General features: G+C 38.5%; 1 protein-coding gene across 1 annotated transcript in view; it reads left to right on the top strand.

Moving 5' to 3' along the window:
* Positions 1–17,103, top strand: part of ABCA13 (ATP binding cassette subfamily A member 13) — a 427,963-nt gene that overhangs the window by 276,533 nt on the left and 134,327 nt on the right. The window contains exons 44-47 of the mRNA XM_074379707.1: positions 1,535–1,627; positions 5,768–5,837; positions 14,161–14,279; positions 16,649–16,736. Coding sequence (XP_074235808.1) covers positions 1,535–1,627; positions 5,768–5,837; positions 14,161–14,279; positions 16,649–16,736 — 370 coding nt within the window. The remainder of the gene's footprint in view (positions 1–1,534; positions 1,628–5,767; positions 5,838–14,160; positions 14,280–16,648; positions 16,737–17,103) is intronic.

Below are 17,103 nucleotides of genomic sequence, written 5' to 3'. Positions count from 1 at the left end.
GGCCTTTCTACATTTTAATGTTAATAGCAATTCTGAAAAAAATTGGGAGTCAGTTGTTTTATGTCTGTGAACAAAAAATTAATTAGAGAAATCAGCGGTTGAGGATTAGATTACTCTGTGGTTGTTTACATTTCTTCTCTCTTTTTTTGCATTTTCTGTTTTAGAGCTTTTTTGTTGGTCATAATAATTGTACGTATTTATGGGGTACATGTGATATTTTGATACATACATTGGCTATATAGTAACTAAAGCAGGGTATTTAGGTATTTATCACCTTAAATATTTATGATTTCTTACTTTTGGAACATTTCAGATCTTCTAGCTGTTTTGAAAATAGGATGAATTGTTGTTAAGCACAGTCACCCTCCTGTGCTACTGAGCACTAGAACCTATTTTTTCTAACTGTATGGTTGTACCTATTAGCCAACCTCTCTCCCTTTGTTATTCTTCCTAGCCTCTAGTGCTTGCATTTCTTCAATGTAGCAAATGTTTTAAGTTCTTTGAAACGAATCACTTATGTACATTTGTTGATTTATATAGTAATTCTTTCCAAAAAGAATTGAGGTCATCAGGTATATCTATATAATCTATAATGCTGTTTATACATCATTTTTTTTATTTTTGAGAAAAGTGTTTGCAAACATGCTTACTCAAAAAATATTTTAGAAATAACATAATGTAAGTTCTGAAAAGTAATCTATGTTTTTTCTAAATACTAATTTAGAATTTTAACTAATTAAATGAGCTCATTCCCATTCTATCCAATTTAGAAAATCTTAAAATGTCTTTTTCTCTACATTTTTCTCAAGATTTTCTTACAACTGCGGTATGAAATTTAATACAGAGTTTGTTTCTACAACTCCCCACAGTGACATGAATAGTGTTTTATTGATGGTGTTATCTTCAGTAAGGAAATTATTCAGTATTGGTTTTTGGCTTTTAGTAATGCTGTCTGAACTACTAATAGACTTCTGAGACATGTGCCAGTAAAATAAATATAATTTAATGGGTACTTAAAGCACACATAGGATTCTGTGTTGAAAACATCTTGTTAAGAAAATGTAGTTCAATATATCTCACATAGAGAAACCAAATGATAGAAATGTAAGAAATTGTTTTATTTCAGGACTATGTAATATTCAGACCAAACTAGAGCTCCAACTTTAAGAGTATAGTTTTGCAGATTTTAATATATTAACACAATATGGCCCTATGCAGCCTTTAAAATTTGTTTTTAAAAATGACGCAAATATGTGAAAAATGGTTGTGTTATAATATTAACTGAAAATGTTGAGGAAAATAAGGTCCTGTGAATGTGAGTCTATAAAAATACATATCTGATGGCAAAACTATGCTTTTAATAAATTTTCCAATTTATTAAAAACAGTGGAAAATCAGCTTTATCTCACTTACTAGGAATCATTAGATGGATCAGCCTGACTAGAGCACAATGGGAGGTCAGCAGCCGGCACTACGTTCTCTGCTGGGAGCCACTAATAATCCCACTTTGTTTCGTTTGTCTCAAAATGAACAGCAGCAGTTGGAATGACGACTTGGACCTCACCCACATGCTTCTGCAGAAGTTTAGAGATCAAGATCTGCCCTGTACAGATTTAAACCCAGACTGGTAAGTATCAGGTGCTCTCTGCAAAAGTGAACACTGCCAACTGGTAACATTACAGCCTGGGAGGATCGTTTTTCTCCATGACTGGTTATTTCATGTCGCAAATTTATATGATAAAAAATGAAAATTAGCCTAATGAGTAGGTTATTACTGAATGGGCCTTATGGGTATCGCCATCTAAAATGACCCGAAATAAACTACATAATTACCCCTTTCTCCCTTTGTACATGCATGCTTTGTATTATTGCAAAATAAATTAAGAACTAATAGCATTTAATTTGTTTAATAAAACCCAAAGCTCAAAAGAATGAAGTAGCAATTAGGTCTGACTTAGATATTAGCTGTTATTTACTTTAGAGAATACTTACATATATCAAAAAATTAATTATAATTTTTTTTTAACTTAAAAGATTTAAAGGTCAGTACTATACATCAATGTGGGTGAATTACTTTGAAAATTATCTTTCTAGTATTTAAACATGGTTATTGTGATGACCTTTCTATGACACCTGAATAGGGGATGCTTTTCTTTATAACTTATTTCCCTCCTATTTTGCTCAATTGTTATGTATTGAAGATCTACTACAAAAAAAATGCTGTTGTAGGAACCAAGATTAATGAGAAATATGGCCCTGATCTCAAGGATTTTATAATTCTGGGTAGAGCAAGAGGCAAGTGATAAAAACTGTAATGATGTATTAAGTGCCAGAAGTGTATGTTTTTAAGTAGTAAATATTAAAATCTAACAATAATACAATATTGGCAATATGTTTTCTAATTTGTGATGGCGTATATTGCCCATTAGTCATATTGGTAATTAGTGTGAGACTGAAGTACTATTAATGTTCTCAGTAAGGAAGAATTAGTAGATAATTAATTATGTTGCTTCACTCTAGTCTCTTGCAAAACAAAGTAATTTATTTAACTGAGGCTTCAGTGGTCATATTTTTATTTTTCTTTTCTCTGATGAAACACACATTGTGTAAAATACATCTATCTTTGAAAAGTTCAAATATAACCTAAGGCCCCATGAGGTCCAGCCCTGGCCCAGAATGGCATTGAAGAAGAACCAGTTAGCAAAAAAAAAAAAAAAAAAAAAAAAAAAAAAAGTTATTTTATTTAGTCTTTAGAGAGGAAAAAAGAAAAGGGAAAATCAATGATTAAAGAACAGCAGAACACATTGGATATTTTGTTTGGACACATATTTTACTTCTGGTTCCTTTCACATGGGTTACAATAGAGCCCCAAACTCTCCACTTCTCCTCTCTCTCTTCCACAAGCTCCGGCCCTCCAGCCCAGTGTGCAGATCAGCCTCATTGCTTTTCTTCTCTCTCCTTTCTTTTACCGTCCTGGATTTGTTTCTGTGTTCTCCCCTTTCTTTGTGAAATCACCTAATCTATCCTTAGCTCATTTCAGTTTTTAATCATTTCTGTCTGTTTTTGTGATCAGCATAAAAACGTCTGGGGGAAGTGGTTCAGGAAAAGATGCTGGGAACACTTGTATTAATAATGTATGTCCGTTTTATACAAACAGGGCTTCATTCACTGGGACCCCAAATCAAAGCAAAAAAGTTTTACTTAAAAACTGTCGATTTCCTTCTGTAAGTGTACAATATTGTTGAATTTGATTAGGTTTACATGTTACCTCCTTGGAAGACTTGGGCCATCACTTGACAACTAACTAAAGAGGAAGCATTTTAAAATAATAGATTGGATTCTGCTGATAGATTGTTTTTCTGTTGAAATATTCAACTCTGAGTGTCAACTCAAGGGTGCTGTGTTGAACTTCTGATGTGTACCTCTCTCTCATATGAAGACATTGTAGAGCTCTAGAAAAATCTGCCATGGTATAAGTCTGATCTAAAGTATGAGTTTATCACAGTAGTAGGGGATGCATAATTTAAAAGTTGCCAACTTTTGCATGTTTAGCTTCATTTTAGAAGATTTACATTTGGTGACACTTCAGTGTGAATTCTTTGACTATTTCTAATGCGAAATGGTCACTTTCCTCATCTATCCTTGTTAATGCTTTAACACAGAACAAAGGTGGTAGCAAATCTTCTATTTCTATCAAACTTAACCCAGTGGGGAGATAGGTAAGGCTTATTTTTGTAATTAAAAAGAAAGTTATGATTAGATTGCAGTGATATAATCATCTCGGCACTCAGGAAAATCTGGAAGGCTCATTATTAGCCAAAAGGGATCTTCATAGCCTGGTATGGCTGGTGATGGATTTCCTCTGAGGGGCCTCTAAAGATGAACGTTGAGGTCAGGGATCAACAGTGCAGAGACCGCATACCAGGCATCATGATAGAGGGGTAATATGGGACCAGTCTCCCTGAATCCACATCTCAGCTCTACTACTTATTGGCTTTGTGACCTACCCAACTTGCTGAAAATCTCTCTGCTTTTCTTGTTTGCATCAGTGTGCTCCCAGTTCTGTAGAAAGAACACTCACCTCAACAGCAGAGTAGTTCTTGTGAAGAGCTTTTGTCCTCTTAAGGCAAGTTCCTGCCTCAGAAAGCTACTCTCAAGACAGTAGATCCTTAGAGCGTCTGCCTCTCTCTTCGAGATTTAAAATGCACGTTAGGCAATTGAAAACTCCACGCAGCCCTGTAGTAGAGAGAGCTATTTCATCCAGTGTGTCCGAACCTGAAGGACCAAATGACTGCTCCAGCAGCCTCACTGGCTGTGTCCCATAGGCCACTTTAGGGAAATGCTTTGCTTAGGCGAAGGGTATTTTTAGATTCCTAAGCTTTAAAAGATAAATTATGTAGATATGTCTGATTTCTCAGAGATCATCCCCTCTGTTTGTCCCTTTTACAAACATTCACACGGCTTCCTAGTGAATCTGTTTTAACACAAATGTTGTTGGAGGCTGAGAGGTGCTCAAAAAACTACCTGTCATGGGTCATTATGCACCTCTCAAGGACATATTTTTACTCTATGAAAGGGAGCTAGGAGAATAACAAGGAAGGATTTGGAAGAGAAAAAGAGGACTGACCTTTTGAAGTCATATATTATAAACACTTGTTAACCATCATCGAAGGTATCTGAAGGAAGAAGGTTCTGCTGAGTTTCAAGAGTATAAATGGATTTTTTTTTTAAGTACACATCAGATATAGTACTCTGATTAAATACATAACTCACGTAGATATTATTTCCATGTAAACTCTTAAGTTTCAAACTGGAGTCCCTATAAGCTAGTCAGCCAAGAAAGTAGTGTGGAGAAATCGTTACGTTATTTTTGTTTTTAAGACACTGTACCTTGCTAACCTGGTTAATAGAAATGGCAAGTTTCTTTTCACTGGACTGTGCCTTCTTCAATTGGTATCTTACTGGCTTTCTCACTGGAGCAGCACACATTTTGCATAGAGCTGGGATCTCGACAGCTGCTTCACCTCTCTGGACCTGGCTATTCTTCTGAAAAGCAGGGCTAGTAAGAATGCTGGTAGAAATATCTAGCTGGTACGTGTAATTCAGTAAATGCTACATTCCTACCTTCTTTTCCAATTTTTGAGTAATTAAGAGTAATCATCGTTACTAAAACAAATTTTGATTTACAAATGCTAAAAAAATATTTTAGAGTATGGGACTCATAATAGAATAAAAAACGTGTTTTTGAACCACTGCTACAAATGGTTTTCCTGTTTCTGTTGCACAACCTTTCTGCAACAGAAAGTTTAAACAGAAAGGTTTAAAATGGAAATTTAAAAATTGTTTTTCTTTAAGTGATGATTAAATTACTGTGTCTTGCCACAAAAAGGAATTAGCGTCTTGCTGTGTTTATTAATTGCTTCTTGGTACCTAGTTATGAGACTGGAAGCCTCAGGTTGCACTAGGAGCCCCAGCCTCCCCCACCAACACCCACCCCATGAACGTCCCAGGGAGCCCTGTGATACACTCAGTACAGTGAGAAAAGTGAGCCCCATGTAATATAATGGAAATGCTGGCATTGTAATAAAACATTGTCATCAGATTAAGAGCTCAAGCTGTGAAAACAAATGTAAGAGCTCTGCCTTCTCGGCAGTAGGAGATGATTATCTTGTGAACTCTGCTCGAGTCTGATGGAACTCTCTTTTTTGGAAATACAATGGTTTTGTAAATCTGAAAGATCATTCCACTTCTCTCCTTTGTTTTTTAGGAAGAATTCTTCATGCTGGCACACAGATCCCTTTTCTCACCCAGAATTCCAGGATTCATGTGGCTGCCTGGTAGGTTTCTGCAGCATTTTTGATCTTTGTAAGTCTAAAATTTCAAGTGACAAAATTGTGTTTACTTCATCTATAAACTTTCCGTATTCGTAACTGAGTCTCTATGACTTTTTGGTTTCCTGGATTAGCTGTTTCTGGAAAATGTTTCATCACATAAAGTGAATATTTATAGAACACAGATGCTATATAGACTGACAGTGCCCTCTCCTTCATTACCTACTGACTTTGGTCTTTAACACCCCCTCTGGCATTCATTAAGAAAATTAATCCTCTTCAAGTAATGATAATGAAGCTAGAATTGCCCTATTGAAGGAAATTTTTCTAAATTTCAAGGCAGCATGACCTCAGGACTCTTGCCATGTTTTTATGTGGGCTAGATATTAACAGGTAAGATGCCCCTTAGCTTTCTGACTATGGCTGACTTATACAAAAACATGTGGAAATAGGTGTGCCCCTACTGAGGTGAAAGACATCACTGTCTAATCTGTGAAGGAGAATACATTGAAATTTATTCGGAAAAATGATTGGAATTCATCTCTAAGAAAATCTCAGACTCTAATTAATAAAAGGCATAGACCTGCTAGCCACAATCAACAAACAAGTATGACAGTCCTAATTTATAGGAAACAGGGAAATGAAAAAAAAAAATTGAAGTTAATTGAGCATCTATAATGGAAATGGCCACATGTTTACAGGGCCTTTCTGTAGTGGCTCATGAGATGCAATTCTTCTTAATAGTTGTCAACCTAAGGGAAGAAACTGAGACAAATTAATATAGGTAGAGAGTTTATTTGAGCCAAGGTTGAGGACAGCTATGTGGAACACACTTCCAAGTTATCTTTGGAAGTGTCCCAGAGAACAAAAAAGCTCAAGTGAAATGGCCTCATTGTCTAGGGTGTCACCTGAAGTTCTTTGTCTCATGGCCAAGGAAATCAAGGATGTGGACACATCAAAAGTGAGCTTAGAGCAGAAATTTAATAAGTGAAGGGAAGAGGGAAAGCTCTGTACTGCAGAGAGGCATCCCAAAAAAAAACGATTGTAATTTTAAAGTGAAGTGCAAGGGTTTTTATAAGGAAAAAAAAAAAGCTAGCAGGGAAGGATGCTGCATTTACATAGGGCTAGAAAAACTGGTTAGGACTAGGTGTGTCATTTGCATAAAGTGTGAATCCCTGGCAGTGCCTACCCCACCTGTTTAGTGTACATGCGAGTCCTTAGCCTAAGTTACTCTATATTGCTTATGTCCTCCTACTGCACATGCTTTAGGGGCAGAACCCTTTGTATTTGTCCACTTTCATGCTGCTGATAAAGGTATACCCAAGACTGGGCAATTTACAGAAGAAAAAGGGTTATTGAACTTACAGTTCTACATGGCTGGGAAGGCCTTCACAAATGTAGAAGGCATAAGGCACTTCTTATGTGCAGCAGCAAGAGAGAGAATGAGAGCCAAGGGAAATGAGTTTCCCCTTATCCAACCATCAGACCTCGTGAGATTTATTCACTACCATGAGAACAGTATGGGGGAAACAACTCCCATGATTCAATTATCTCCCACTGGTTCCCTCCCACCACATGTGGGAATTATGCAAATACAATTCAAGATGAGATTTGGTTGGGGACACAGGGCCAAACCGTATTACCCTTCAAGGTGGATGTGCCTGGCTCAGGGTAGCTCTTCTTATCTATAGTGTTACAGACATGTTCCAAGCAAGGCCCCTGTGCAAGCTTCCTTATCTGAATATTTCCAAACAGGAAAGGAATGTGCTCACTGGGGCCCACGGTATGCCGGTGAAACTTACTGACTACGCAGGAGGCCCCTTTCTGTGCCAGAATTCATCTCCCTATCTATGTTTGCAGCCCGAGCTTTCAGGCTACTCTTGGTTAGAAAAGAAATCCCGCCAAAGAACTTGCCCTAGCTATCTGCCAAGCCAGTTTCTTCCTTTCTTCTCTCTCATAATTTATTAAAAAAAAAAAAAAAAAGAACAAATCAGGAGAGTGGGTGATTACAAAAGTTGTTTGTCAGAGATGACATTGTTAGGTTATTTTATAGCTCTGGTGATGGCACTCAGCCTAGAGTCCATATAGCGAGCTGCTTAGAAATGATTGCTTAGCTCAAGGGGGATGGGGTGGAGTGTGACTGCTGTCTCACTCCAGTGCCTCTTTGGGCCTGATTATTTAAAGGGAGCTCACATTCCTCAGATAAAAAGTTTTTTGTTTTTTTTTTTTTTTTTTTTTTTTTTTTCATAGTTTAGAGATTTTAGAAAGCTCGCTTTTGGAACAACTAGTCTGATTTCTTTTCTTAGACAAAAGATACACATGTAGGAAGTAATAATGACACAGCACCTTTAGGGGACACTCAGAATGTTGGTTGATTTGGGAGAGCTAATGGAACTCTCTGTGTTTCCCTCCTGGCCACTGCTGTCAATATACTCAGCTACATTTAGTAATCCTTTGCAGTGACCAGCTACCTTTTGTATTTTTTTTTTAAATAGACATAATTATTGTTTTTTTCCCCTGGTCTCATTTTTCCATTTATTCACTTTAGGGGCAAAGAGCAAACTTCCCTTTCACCCTTTGAAGCTTCACTGAAAATCAGTTGACAAAAGACAGGTTAATTGGGGAAATATCATACAAATGTGTTAATGTGTATGGGGGGGATCACATCACAGAGTTATTACCCCAAACCCCCAAAGAGGTACAGAAATTTCTATTACATTTTCATAGGGTAGGGAGGAGATGGGGAGTGTGGATGGTTGTTAGAGAGAAAGAATGGGTCAGGGAGACACAAATTAACTTGTAAGTGATTCTCTTGGAATTTGAGTGAGCCCAAAAGTCAGGCATTATCTTGTGAAAAAGTCCGTCCAAGCATGGTTGCATTTTTTACTCCTCTTTTCTGAAATAAATAATGAGATTTCAGGGAGGGGATTGAGAACCTATGTTTTTTTTTGTTTTGTTTTGTTTTGTTTTCTAGTACAGAGTTTTTTGGTCAGAAATGGAAATTCCAAAGAGAATTGGAATGGAGGAGGAGCAAGACAAGGTACTAGGGACCTTGATTCTAAGGTTTATTTCTGAGGCTTTTCAATTTATAAAAATGCCCAGCATGTACAAGCATCATGTTTTGGGGGATTGTTTTCTATGCCCCAACACTCATGAAATCTCTAATTATTTACACCACTCTCATTCTCTAGCCTTGATTTGATCATTCTATTATACTAGTAGCTTTTCGTACCACCAGCTACTTAAGGTCTATTGGGATTAGACTGGGCAAATATCAGAATGATGGTGTTTATGTTCCTAAATTCACTTCAACTCACACAAAGTGTAAGATTTCAGTAATATGTAAGAAAGAAGATTTTACATGAAAAAGTTCCATAGTCAAATAAGTTTCACAAATGCTGGATAAAGCAGTATTAAGCAGTTATCTTTGCCATAGCTCTTCTAAGAAGCTATTTGGTGATAATGAAATTGTCCTTGAATTGACTGTGGAATAGAAATAAAAACAGCATTTTTTGTAAATTTGACTTAAGGGTCCTTCCCTTTAATGGCGCCTATGTTTTTTGGGATGTTGAGAAATGCTGGACCACATGTTAGAAATCAGAGAACTTCAGGAGAGAGGGAGTTGAGGTGGAATTAATGAAAGTTCTAAGGAATGGGTATGGCTACTCTTCTGGGTCAGCTCAAAGGAGATGTACAAAAAGATGTGTGGAAGAAAGGCATAGATATCCAAGGCCAGGTCCCTGGTCTTCAGTGTTCATGTTGAGCCACGTTGACTGTGTTTTGTCAGAAGGAAAAATGTTTCTCTCTCCTCAAATACATATGTACTATCCAGAAGCCCTGGGTCTGCAAAGGCATGTCCATTTCCTCATATTTTATTTATCAAAGATGCTGTGACTCTTTCCAAACCTACAGAAAAGTTCCATGGTTAGTTCTTCTTCTGAGGATGAAGACATTATTTGGAAAAGACCCCTTTAGAAAAGGCTCAAAAGGGAACAGGAATTGAGCTAACCCTAAATAACAGAGATGTTTAGGGCCTGAGCTCCCATAGATAACAACACTGTGACCCAATACATCAGGAGTGAGTGTGGCTTTATACAGAGTAGGTGGAGGGTTTCTTGTGGCTGAGTCAGTAAATTACCACACACTTGGTAGAGGGCAATCTGCCATTTTCCTCCTCCAGCTTCTCTGGCTTCCAGCCTTCCTTGGCCTCTGGTCACATTACACACATCTCCAGCTCCATTGTCACAGTGCCTCCCCTTCTTTCTCTGTCTAGTCCGCCTCTGTCTCCATCTCACAGTGGCACAGGTCGTAACCAGCCAAAGGGTCTGGCTGCTCGCTGCTTGTAGAAAGGCCAAAATAATAATGAGGTGATTAAAAGAGAGCAAGACTTTATTATCTGTGCCAGCAAGGGGAAGTGTAGAAAGTAATTCCACTGTAACTTGTGGAGGGAACACAGGGGTTTTAAAAGAAAGGGTTTGGAATGCAGAAGAGGCAGGGGTGGGAGGTTGGGGGTTAGCGGGAGGGGAGAGCTAGGAGATCCCAGGCGGGGTTACTTACTCCAGTGGTTCATCTTGAATTATTCTTGTATTTGGCGAAGAGGCTGAGACCATGGTGGAGCCTACCAGGTTATAAACTAATTGCAGTCAATCTTGCAGTCAGTCTTCAGCTGGGAGTGGGTACCAGCCTTGAAGTAATCTTTTGTTGGGGACAGGTTTTCAGAGGTGTTTCATCCATATCAGGATTCAACCCCTGAAACTTCTAAGGAAATAATATGACCAGATACTTGATCAGGGTATGTGGTTAACAAGCGTCTAGGTAAATAAATATGCGTAAGGCATGGGGGCATGAAGTGGGAAAGGAAAAAGAAGGAAAACATTTTGAGGCTGTCAAGTTCATCTCAGAGTTACATCTTAAAACTAGGGACAGGAAGGATGAAAAGCGAAAGGCTAAAAAAGGTTTAAGACGCAGTTTGAGGCTGAGCTGTTAAGCGGCTCTTTTACAAGATGACTGCATGAGGGTGCACTGTCAGAATCCAGGATAATCTTCTGGACTCAAGATCCATAACTTAATAACATCTTTGGCCGGGTACAGTGGCTCATACCTGTCATCCTAGCACTTTGGGAGGTGGAGGGGGGCAGGCGGATCACCTGAGGTCAGATGTTTGAGACCACCGTGCCCAACATGGTGAAACCCCGTCTGTAAATAAAAAAATTAACCAGACATGGTGGTGGGTGCCTGTAATCCCAGCTACTCTGGAGACTGAGGCAGGAGAATCACTTGAACCTGGGAGGCAGAGGTTGTAGTGAGCTGAGATTGTGCCACTGCTCTTCAGCCTAGGCGGCAAGAGCGAAACTCTGTCTCAAAAATGAATGAATAAATAAATAAATAAATAAATAAATTCAGTTTAAACTGAATAAAAATACAGAGAGTGTATTTGGGGATACCTATGCAGATAATGGTTAGAACAAGACCAAGGACATTTTCCAGTAGACCTGAATTCTTGATAAGAATTTGAAGTTTTTTAGCAAGAGAATCATCTAACTGAAAACAGCATTTTAGAAGGATGTATCTTGATGGTTCCGGGGGTTGTAAAGTGAATTGGATAGAGGAAATCTCGAGGTAGGGAAAGTTTAAGGGTTGTTATGTTCATCAAGTTTGGGTGATTTATTTATTTTAATTGACAAGCAGAAATTATATATATTTGTGGTTACAGTATGGTATCATATGTCATGATATGTTATATATATATGTACACACACACATACATTACCTCATGTACTTATTGTAGGGACACTGGAAAACTTTCCCTTCATCCCCTATAGATTTGCTAAAAAATCAACTTGCAAAGGCAGATTAATTGGAGAAAAAGCATATGAATTATTTTAACATGTACAGCGGGAGAATCACAGAGTGCTTATCTACCCCCCGACAAAGTTCAGAAGTTTATATATCATCTCAGGTTTACGGAAAGAATAGGGCCTTGGATCCTGGTAAATCAGGTTACGGAGGGAGGAGAAGAGGAAGTCTTACTGGAGCAATAAAGGATTTCAAGGAAGAATAAATGGATCTGGGAACAGACATTATCTGTTTAGGTATGGTTATATCCTTGGTCTTACAGGGAAGAGAAGAAATAAAACAAATATTCTCCTTGGTGGGTCTAGATCAGGCATCCCCAAACTACGGCCCGCGGGCCGCATGCGGCCCCCTGAGGCCATTTATCTGGTCCCCCGCCGCACTTCAGGAAGGGGTACCCCTTTCATTGGTGGTCAGTGAAAGGAGCACAGTATGTGGCGGCCCTCCAACTGTCTGAGGGACAGTGAACTGGCCCCCTTTGTAAAAAGTTTGGGGACACCTGGTCTAGATGTTAGGTAGGTAAAGGAATTTCAAGTTCATCTTGTGCTTTGGGAGAGATAGTGGGTGGGAGGGAGGTCAGAGAGACCTTGAAGCTTCTTCAGCTCAGCATGTGAAAGTACCATATTTTAGGGTATTGTTTGCTGAGCCTTAGCGTTACTACTTGTGTACATGTGTGTTGAGGTTACTTAAATCTACTCTTTTAGCAATTTTCTTTTTTTGAGACAAAGTCTTGCTCTGTGGCCCAGGCTGGAGTACAGTGGCACCATCTTGGCTCACTGCAACTTCCATCTCCCAGGTTCAAGCAATTCTCCTGCCTCAGCCTCCCAAGTAGGTGGGACCACAGGAGCATGCTACCACACCCTGATAATTATTGTATTTTTATTAGAGATGGGCTTTCGCCATGTTGGTCGGGCTAGTCTTGAACTCCTGACCTCAAGGGATCTGCCCACCTCAGCCTCCCAAAGTGCTGAGATTACAGGCAATGAGCCATGTAGCCTGGATCTTTTAGCAATTTTCAAGTGTAAAATATGTTATTACTAATTGTAGTCACCATGTTGTACAATAGATCTCTTGTACTTTTGTCTCCTGTTTAACTGAAATTTTGTATGCATTGACCAACATCTTCTCTGGCAATCACAATTTTACTCTATTCCTATGAGTTTGACTTTCTTAGATTCCACATATAAGTGAGAGTTTGGCTGAATTATGATTTGCCACAATTATTATTCTTTTTAGTATCATTCCTCAAGCCTTTCTAACAAGACCCTGAAAGTAGTACCTTAAATGCATATTGCCCTTCTTACTTTGCCATAGTTCTTTCATGTGTATCTGAACCTAACAGCAAATCCATGCATTTAGGTAAACCTGTTTTTATTTTCATTTTGCAAATCAGAAGATAAGTTTCCAAGCCGAAAGGAATGTGAAACTGGCCTAAATGTCTCTTAGAAGTAATTTATATGGTTTTTTGAATAAACATAGAAATGGACACTCCCTGGTCTTAAAACTTGAAACTTATATTTATCTTACCTAAGTTTGTTTCTCAAGAATCTGATCCTCAGGCAAGGGACTGAAATATGTCAGATCCCTACATTCAGAAAATGAGACTCTGGACCCCTCGTCCATCATGATTGCTTCCTTACCCCTCCCTCATTCCTGCTTTTCCACTTTCTCCTTTATATAACCCCGCCAGTTTTAGTTGATTGAGGAAATGGATTTGAGACTTTCTCTTCCATTCTCCTCAGCTCTAGAACTCAGTTAAAGCCTTTCTCCTTGGCAACACTCATTGTCTCAGTGATTGACTTTCTGTGCAGCAAGCCCAAACCCCTGACATTTTGGTGACAAAAGACTCAGTGACAGAGTCATTTCCTAATTTAATATATCATCTTTTCCAAAAGAGTTTGAGAAATGGAAACAAAGCACATTAATTCTAAAGCTGGTGTGGCAGATCAGGGCACATCACTGCACAGCCTCCAGTGACCTGGGTGTTTTGTTGTGTTGACCACTGCCTCCTACCTTGTTAGGTGAGTATTCCATGATTCAGAGCTGGTGCTGGCATGCTGATGAGTTGCTGGAGAAGGTCTGTTTGATTTCTACTTTAGATACTTATGAAAGAGACACACGCCTTTGAATTCTCCTGCTTATCTTCCTCCTGCTAGTTGTCTGGCTCTCTTTCAGGTTCATCAAATGCAAGATCACCCCAGTGAAATCATTTGTTTTTTTCTTTTTGGTTTTTATAAACCTGCTCAAACTTACATACAGAAAAGGATTTGAAGTTCTCAGATATAACTGACTGGAAAAGTCACAGTGGTATTCTGGCATAATTCTCAAATGTAGGTGACTTTGAAAGGGATTTGAGAAATCAGAACATATAAAAGGCAGCAGATAATTTATTAAAAATGGAAATCTAGAGAAAAAAGTGAACCAGTTTGTGAGTAATAAAAAGTTTTTGTTTTTATCTTTTTGAAAACAATTTCAGAAGTGTCCAAATAGAAGTGCCAGCGCTCCCTACCTGACCAACCACCTGGGCCACACACTGTTGAATCTCTCAGGCTTCAATGTGGAGGAGTACTTGCTGGCACCATCTGAAAAACCAAGGTGTGTTCAATGCTCTTGCTGGGTCTTTTCTGTTGTGTTTGGATTACTATGGAAAACTTATTGTTTTAAATGCTAATGTTCTTAAATACTCAAAAATCTAAGATTGACCTTAGTGCTCATAAAAATTCCAAATAGATACCATGGATCTTAATACGATTCCTTACTGCTGACTTTCACTCTTTTACACGCTGGGGGAAATCCTACCAATTGAGATTTGTCAGTGGCAGAAGTGTGAGAGCCAGAAGCAGTTTTACTGCTTTAGGGAATAAGAGCAGATACGTTTACAGCATAATAAAAGAAAGGCCTTCTTTTAGAATTCCCTCTATTATGCAGCATTCAATATGGGAACCTGGGTACAACTCGTATCTTGAAATTCCTCTTGTGCAATTTTTGGGAAACCTTTCGTGTTGTGTTGTGTTGAATTTCCTTGAGCCTAAGAGGTTGAATCCAGATGAGGAGGATGGGGAAATGAGTGCTTCTCATCGCTTTGAATATTAATAACGTCTGTCTACTGTAATTTTTCCATGTCCCCAAATGTATTATATCTCTTCATGTACGAAGGCATTTCACAGGCTGTCCGTATGGCCTGGGACACCATCCCTGCCTGCCCCACTGGGGTTTGCCTGCCTCTGTTCTGCTGTCCCACCTCTTTATGTCTTTCAACATATACTAGAATCTCTGATTTTCTGTTCTAACTCTGATGGTTAACTGCTTTTCTTTCTTTCTTTCTTTCTTTCTTTCTTTCTTTCTTTCTTTCTTTCTTTCTTTTTTTTTTTTTTTTTTGAGATAAGAGTCTCACTATTGTCCAGGCTACAGTGTTGTGGCACAATCTCAGCTCACTGAAAACTCTACCTCCTGGGTTCAAGTGATTCTCATGTCTCAGCTTCTCTAGTAGCTGAGTCTACAGGTGCCTGCCACCATGCCCAACTAATTTTTTTTTTTTTTTTTTTGTATTTTTAGTAGAGACGAGGTTTCACCATATTGGTCAGGCTGGTCTCAAACTCCTGACATCAGGTGATCTTCCTGTTCTGGCCTCCCAAACAGTTAGGATTGTAGGTGTGAGCTGATGGTTAGCTTTTTGAAGGTAGGAGCTTGTGTGCCTAGAACTTGGAATATTATCTGTCACATCAAAGATGTTCAATCAGTACCTATTGAATGAATGAATGAATGAATGAATGTATTTAATTGAGCCAGTTGGGAATGTGTACTTATTTCTTTGCCTGAATTTTTGCTAAGAGTAACACACTGTGATAGAATAGGAGACTATTCTTCAGTCTCCTTTTGTCTAGTAAGTAGGAGATAAAATTTTTTTATATAATAGTCAACATTATATTTTTAAAATGTTAACTGTATTTTTTGAAGTTTAATAGGTACAAGATACTGTGCAACTCATAGAGATATAAAAATAAAAGATTTGATTTTCACCCAGGAAAATTCACAGAACTGCTTAAAGATAAACTAGCCAATAGACAATTAAAACTCAGTGTGGTAATTGGTAACAATGGATGGAAATGCAGGATATTGTGGGAACTCAAAAGACAAGGAACATCTTCTTCACCTGAAATTGTCTGGAATGCCTTCCTGAACCAGGAAGATTTGTGTAGAATATTAAAGAAATAGAGGAGGGAAGACAAACCAGAGTGGCTCAAAAGATTATGTCCACTATTAAGAAATCCGTTATTTATTTATTTATTTTTGAGACAGAGTCTTGCTCTGATGCCCAGGCTGGAGTGCAAAGGCATGATGTAACTTCTGCCTCCCAGGTTCAAGCGATTCTCTTGCCTCAGCCTCCCGAGTAGCTGGGATTACAGGTGCCTGCCACCATGCCCAACTAATATATATATTTTTTGTATTTTCACAAAATACTAAAAAATGACAGGTTTTCTCCATGTTGGCCAGGCTGGTCTTGGACTCCTGACCTCAGGTGATCCAGCTGCCTTGGCATCTCAAAGTGCTGGGATTATAGGTATGAGCCACTGTGCCTAGTCTAAGAAATTCTGAATAGTGGATTTGTAGAAGAAATGACTATTAATTATTAAAATAATTACAGTGCTGATGGTCAAGCCCTCTGTTACACAGCATATATTTCCTAACAAGACAGTAAGGTGTGACAAGTACACTTTCTAATGTGACCAGCCTTATCCAGACCCTCTCAATTATCAGGGGCTTCCATTTTACTTGGCTTGGGAGTTAGGCAACTTCCATCAACACGGCATCTCTGCCTGTGTGTTCATGTCACAGACCACAGATGCTCAGCTGGCTACTGTCCTAAGACTGCTGTACCTGCTGGGGTTAGTAATGAACACCCTCTGGTTAGAGGTCCTGGTACTCTGTGGTTGAAGCGCTAACACAGTGTTCATTGTTAACAGGCTTGGAGGTTGGTCTTTTGGAGTACGAATCCCCAGTGAAGCTGGAGGTGCATATACAAACATATCAAAACCCCAAACTCTGGCAAAGGTAATCATATTCTTTTTATTTATTTTTTCTGTTTTAGAAAGCAATTAGGAAAACTCAACGTTCAAATATGTTTTTTGAGCACAAGGTTGGGAAGGACCAGATTAAATGCCAGCGTTTGTTACTAAGCATTAAGAAAAATTATATGTAAACAGTGTCTTGAAAAGAAAATGACTTGTTTTTCTTTAGAAATAAAGCAAATAGGTTTCTGCTTTTTGTTAAGACAGGACTTCACCTCATAGATATAAAGTGGAGGAAAACTCTATTTTAAAAGATATCCATAGTTGTGATAATTGGAAATATCACTAGTTTCTTTGCTGGCCAGTGAGTTCTTCCATACATGAACGTAAATGCCTCATCTTCCGGAATG

This window comes from Saimiri boliviensis, chromosome 10 (genome assembly GCF_048565385.1).
Source record: "Saimiri boliviensis isolate mSaiBol1 chromosome 10, mSaiBol1.pri, whole genome shotgun sequence".
Lineage (NCBI taxonomy): Eukaryota > Metazoa > Chordata > Mammalia > Primates > Cebidae > Saimiri > Saimiri boliviensis.
This window is presented reverse-complemented; position numbering and strand designations above follow the sequence as displayed.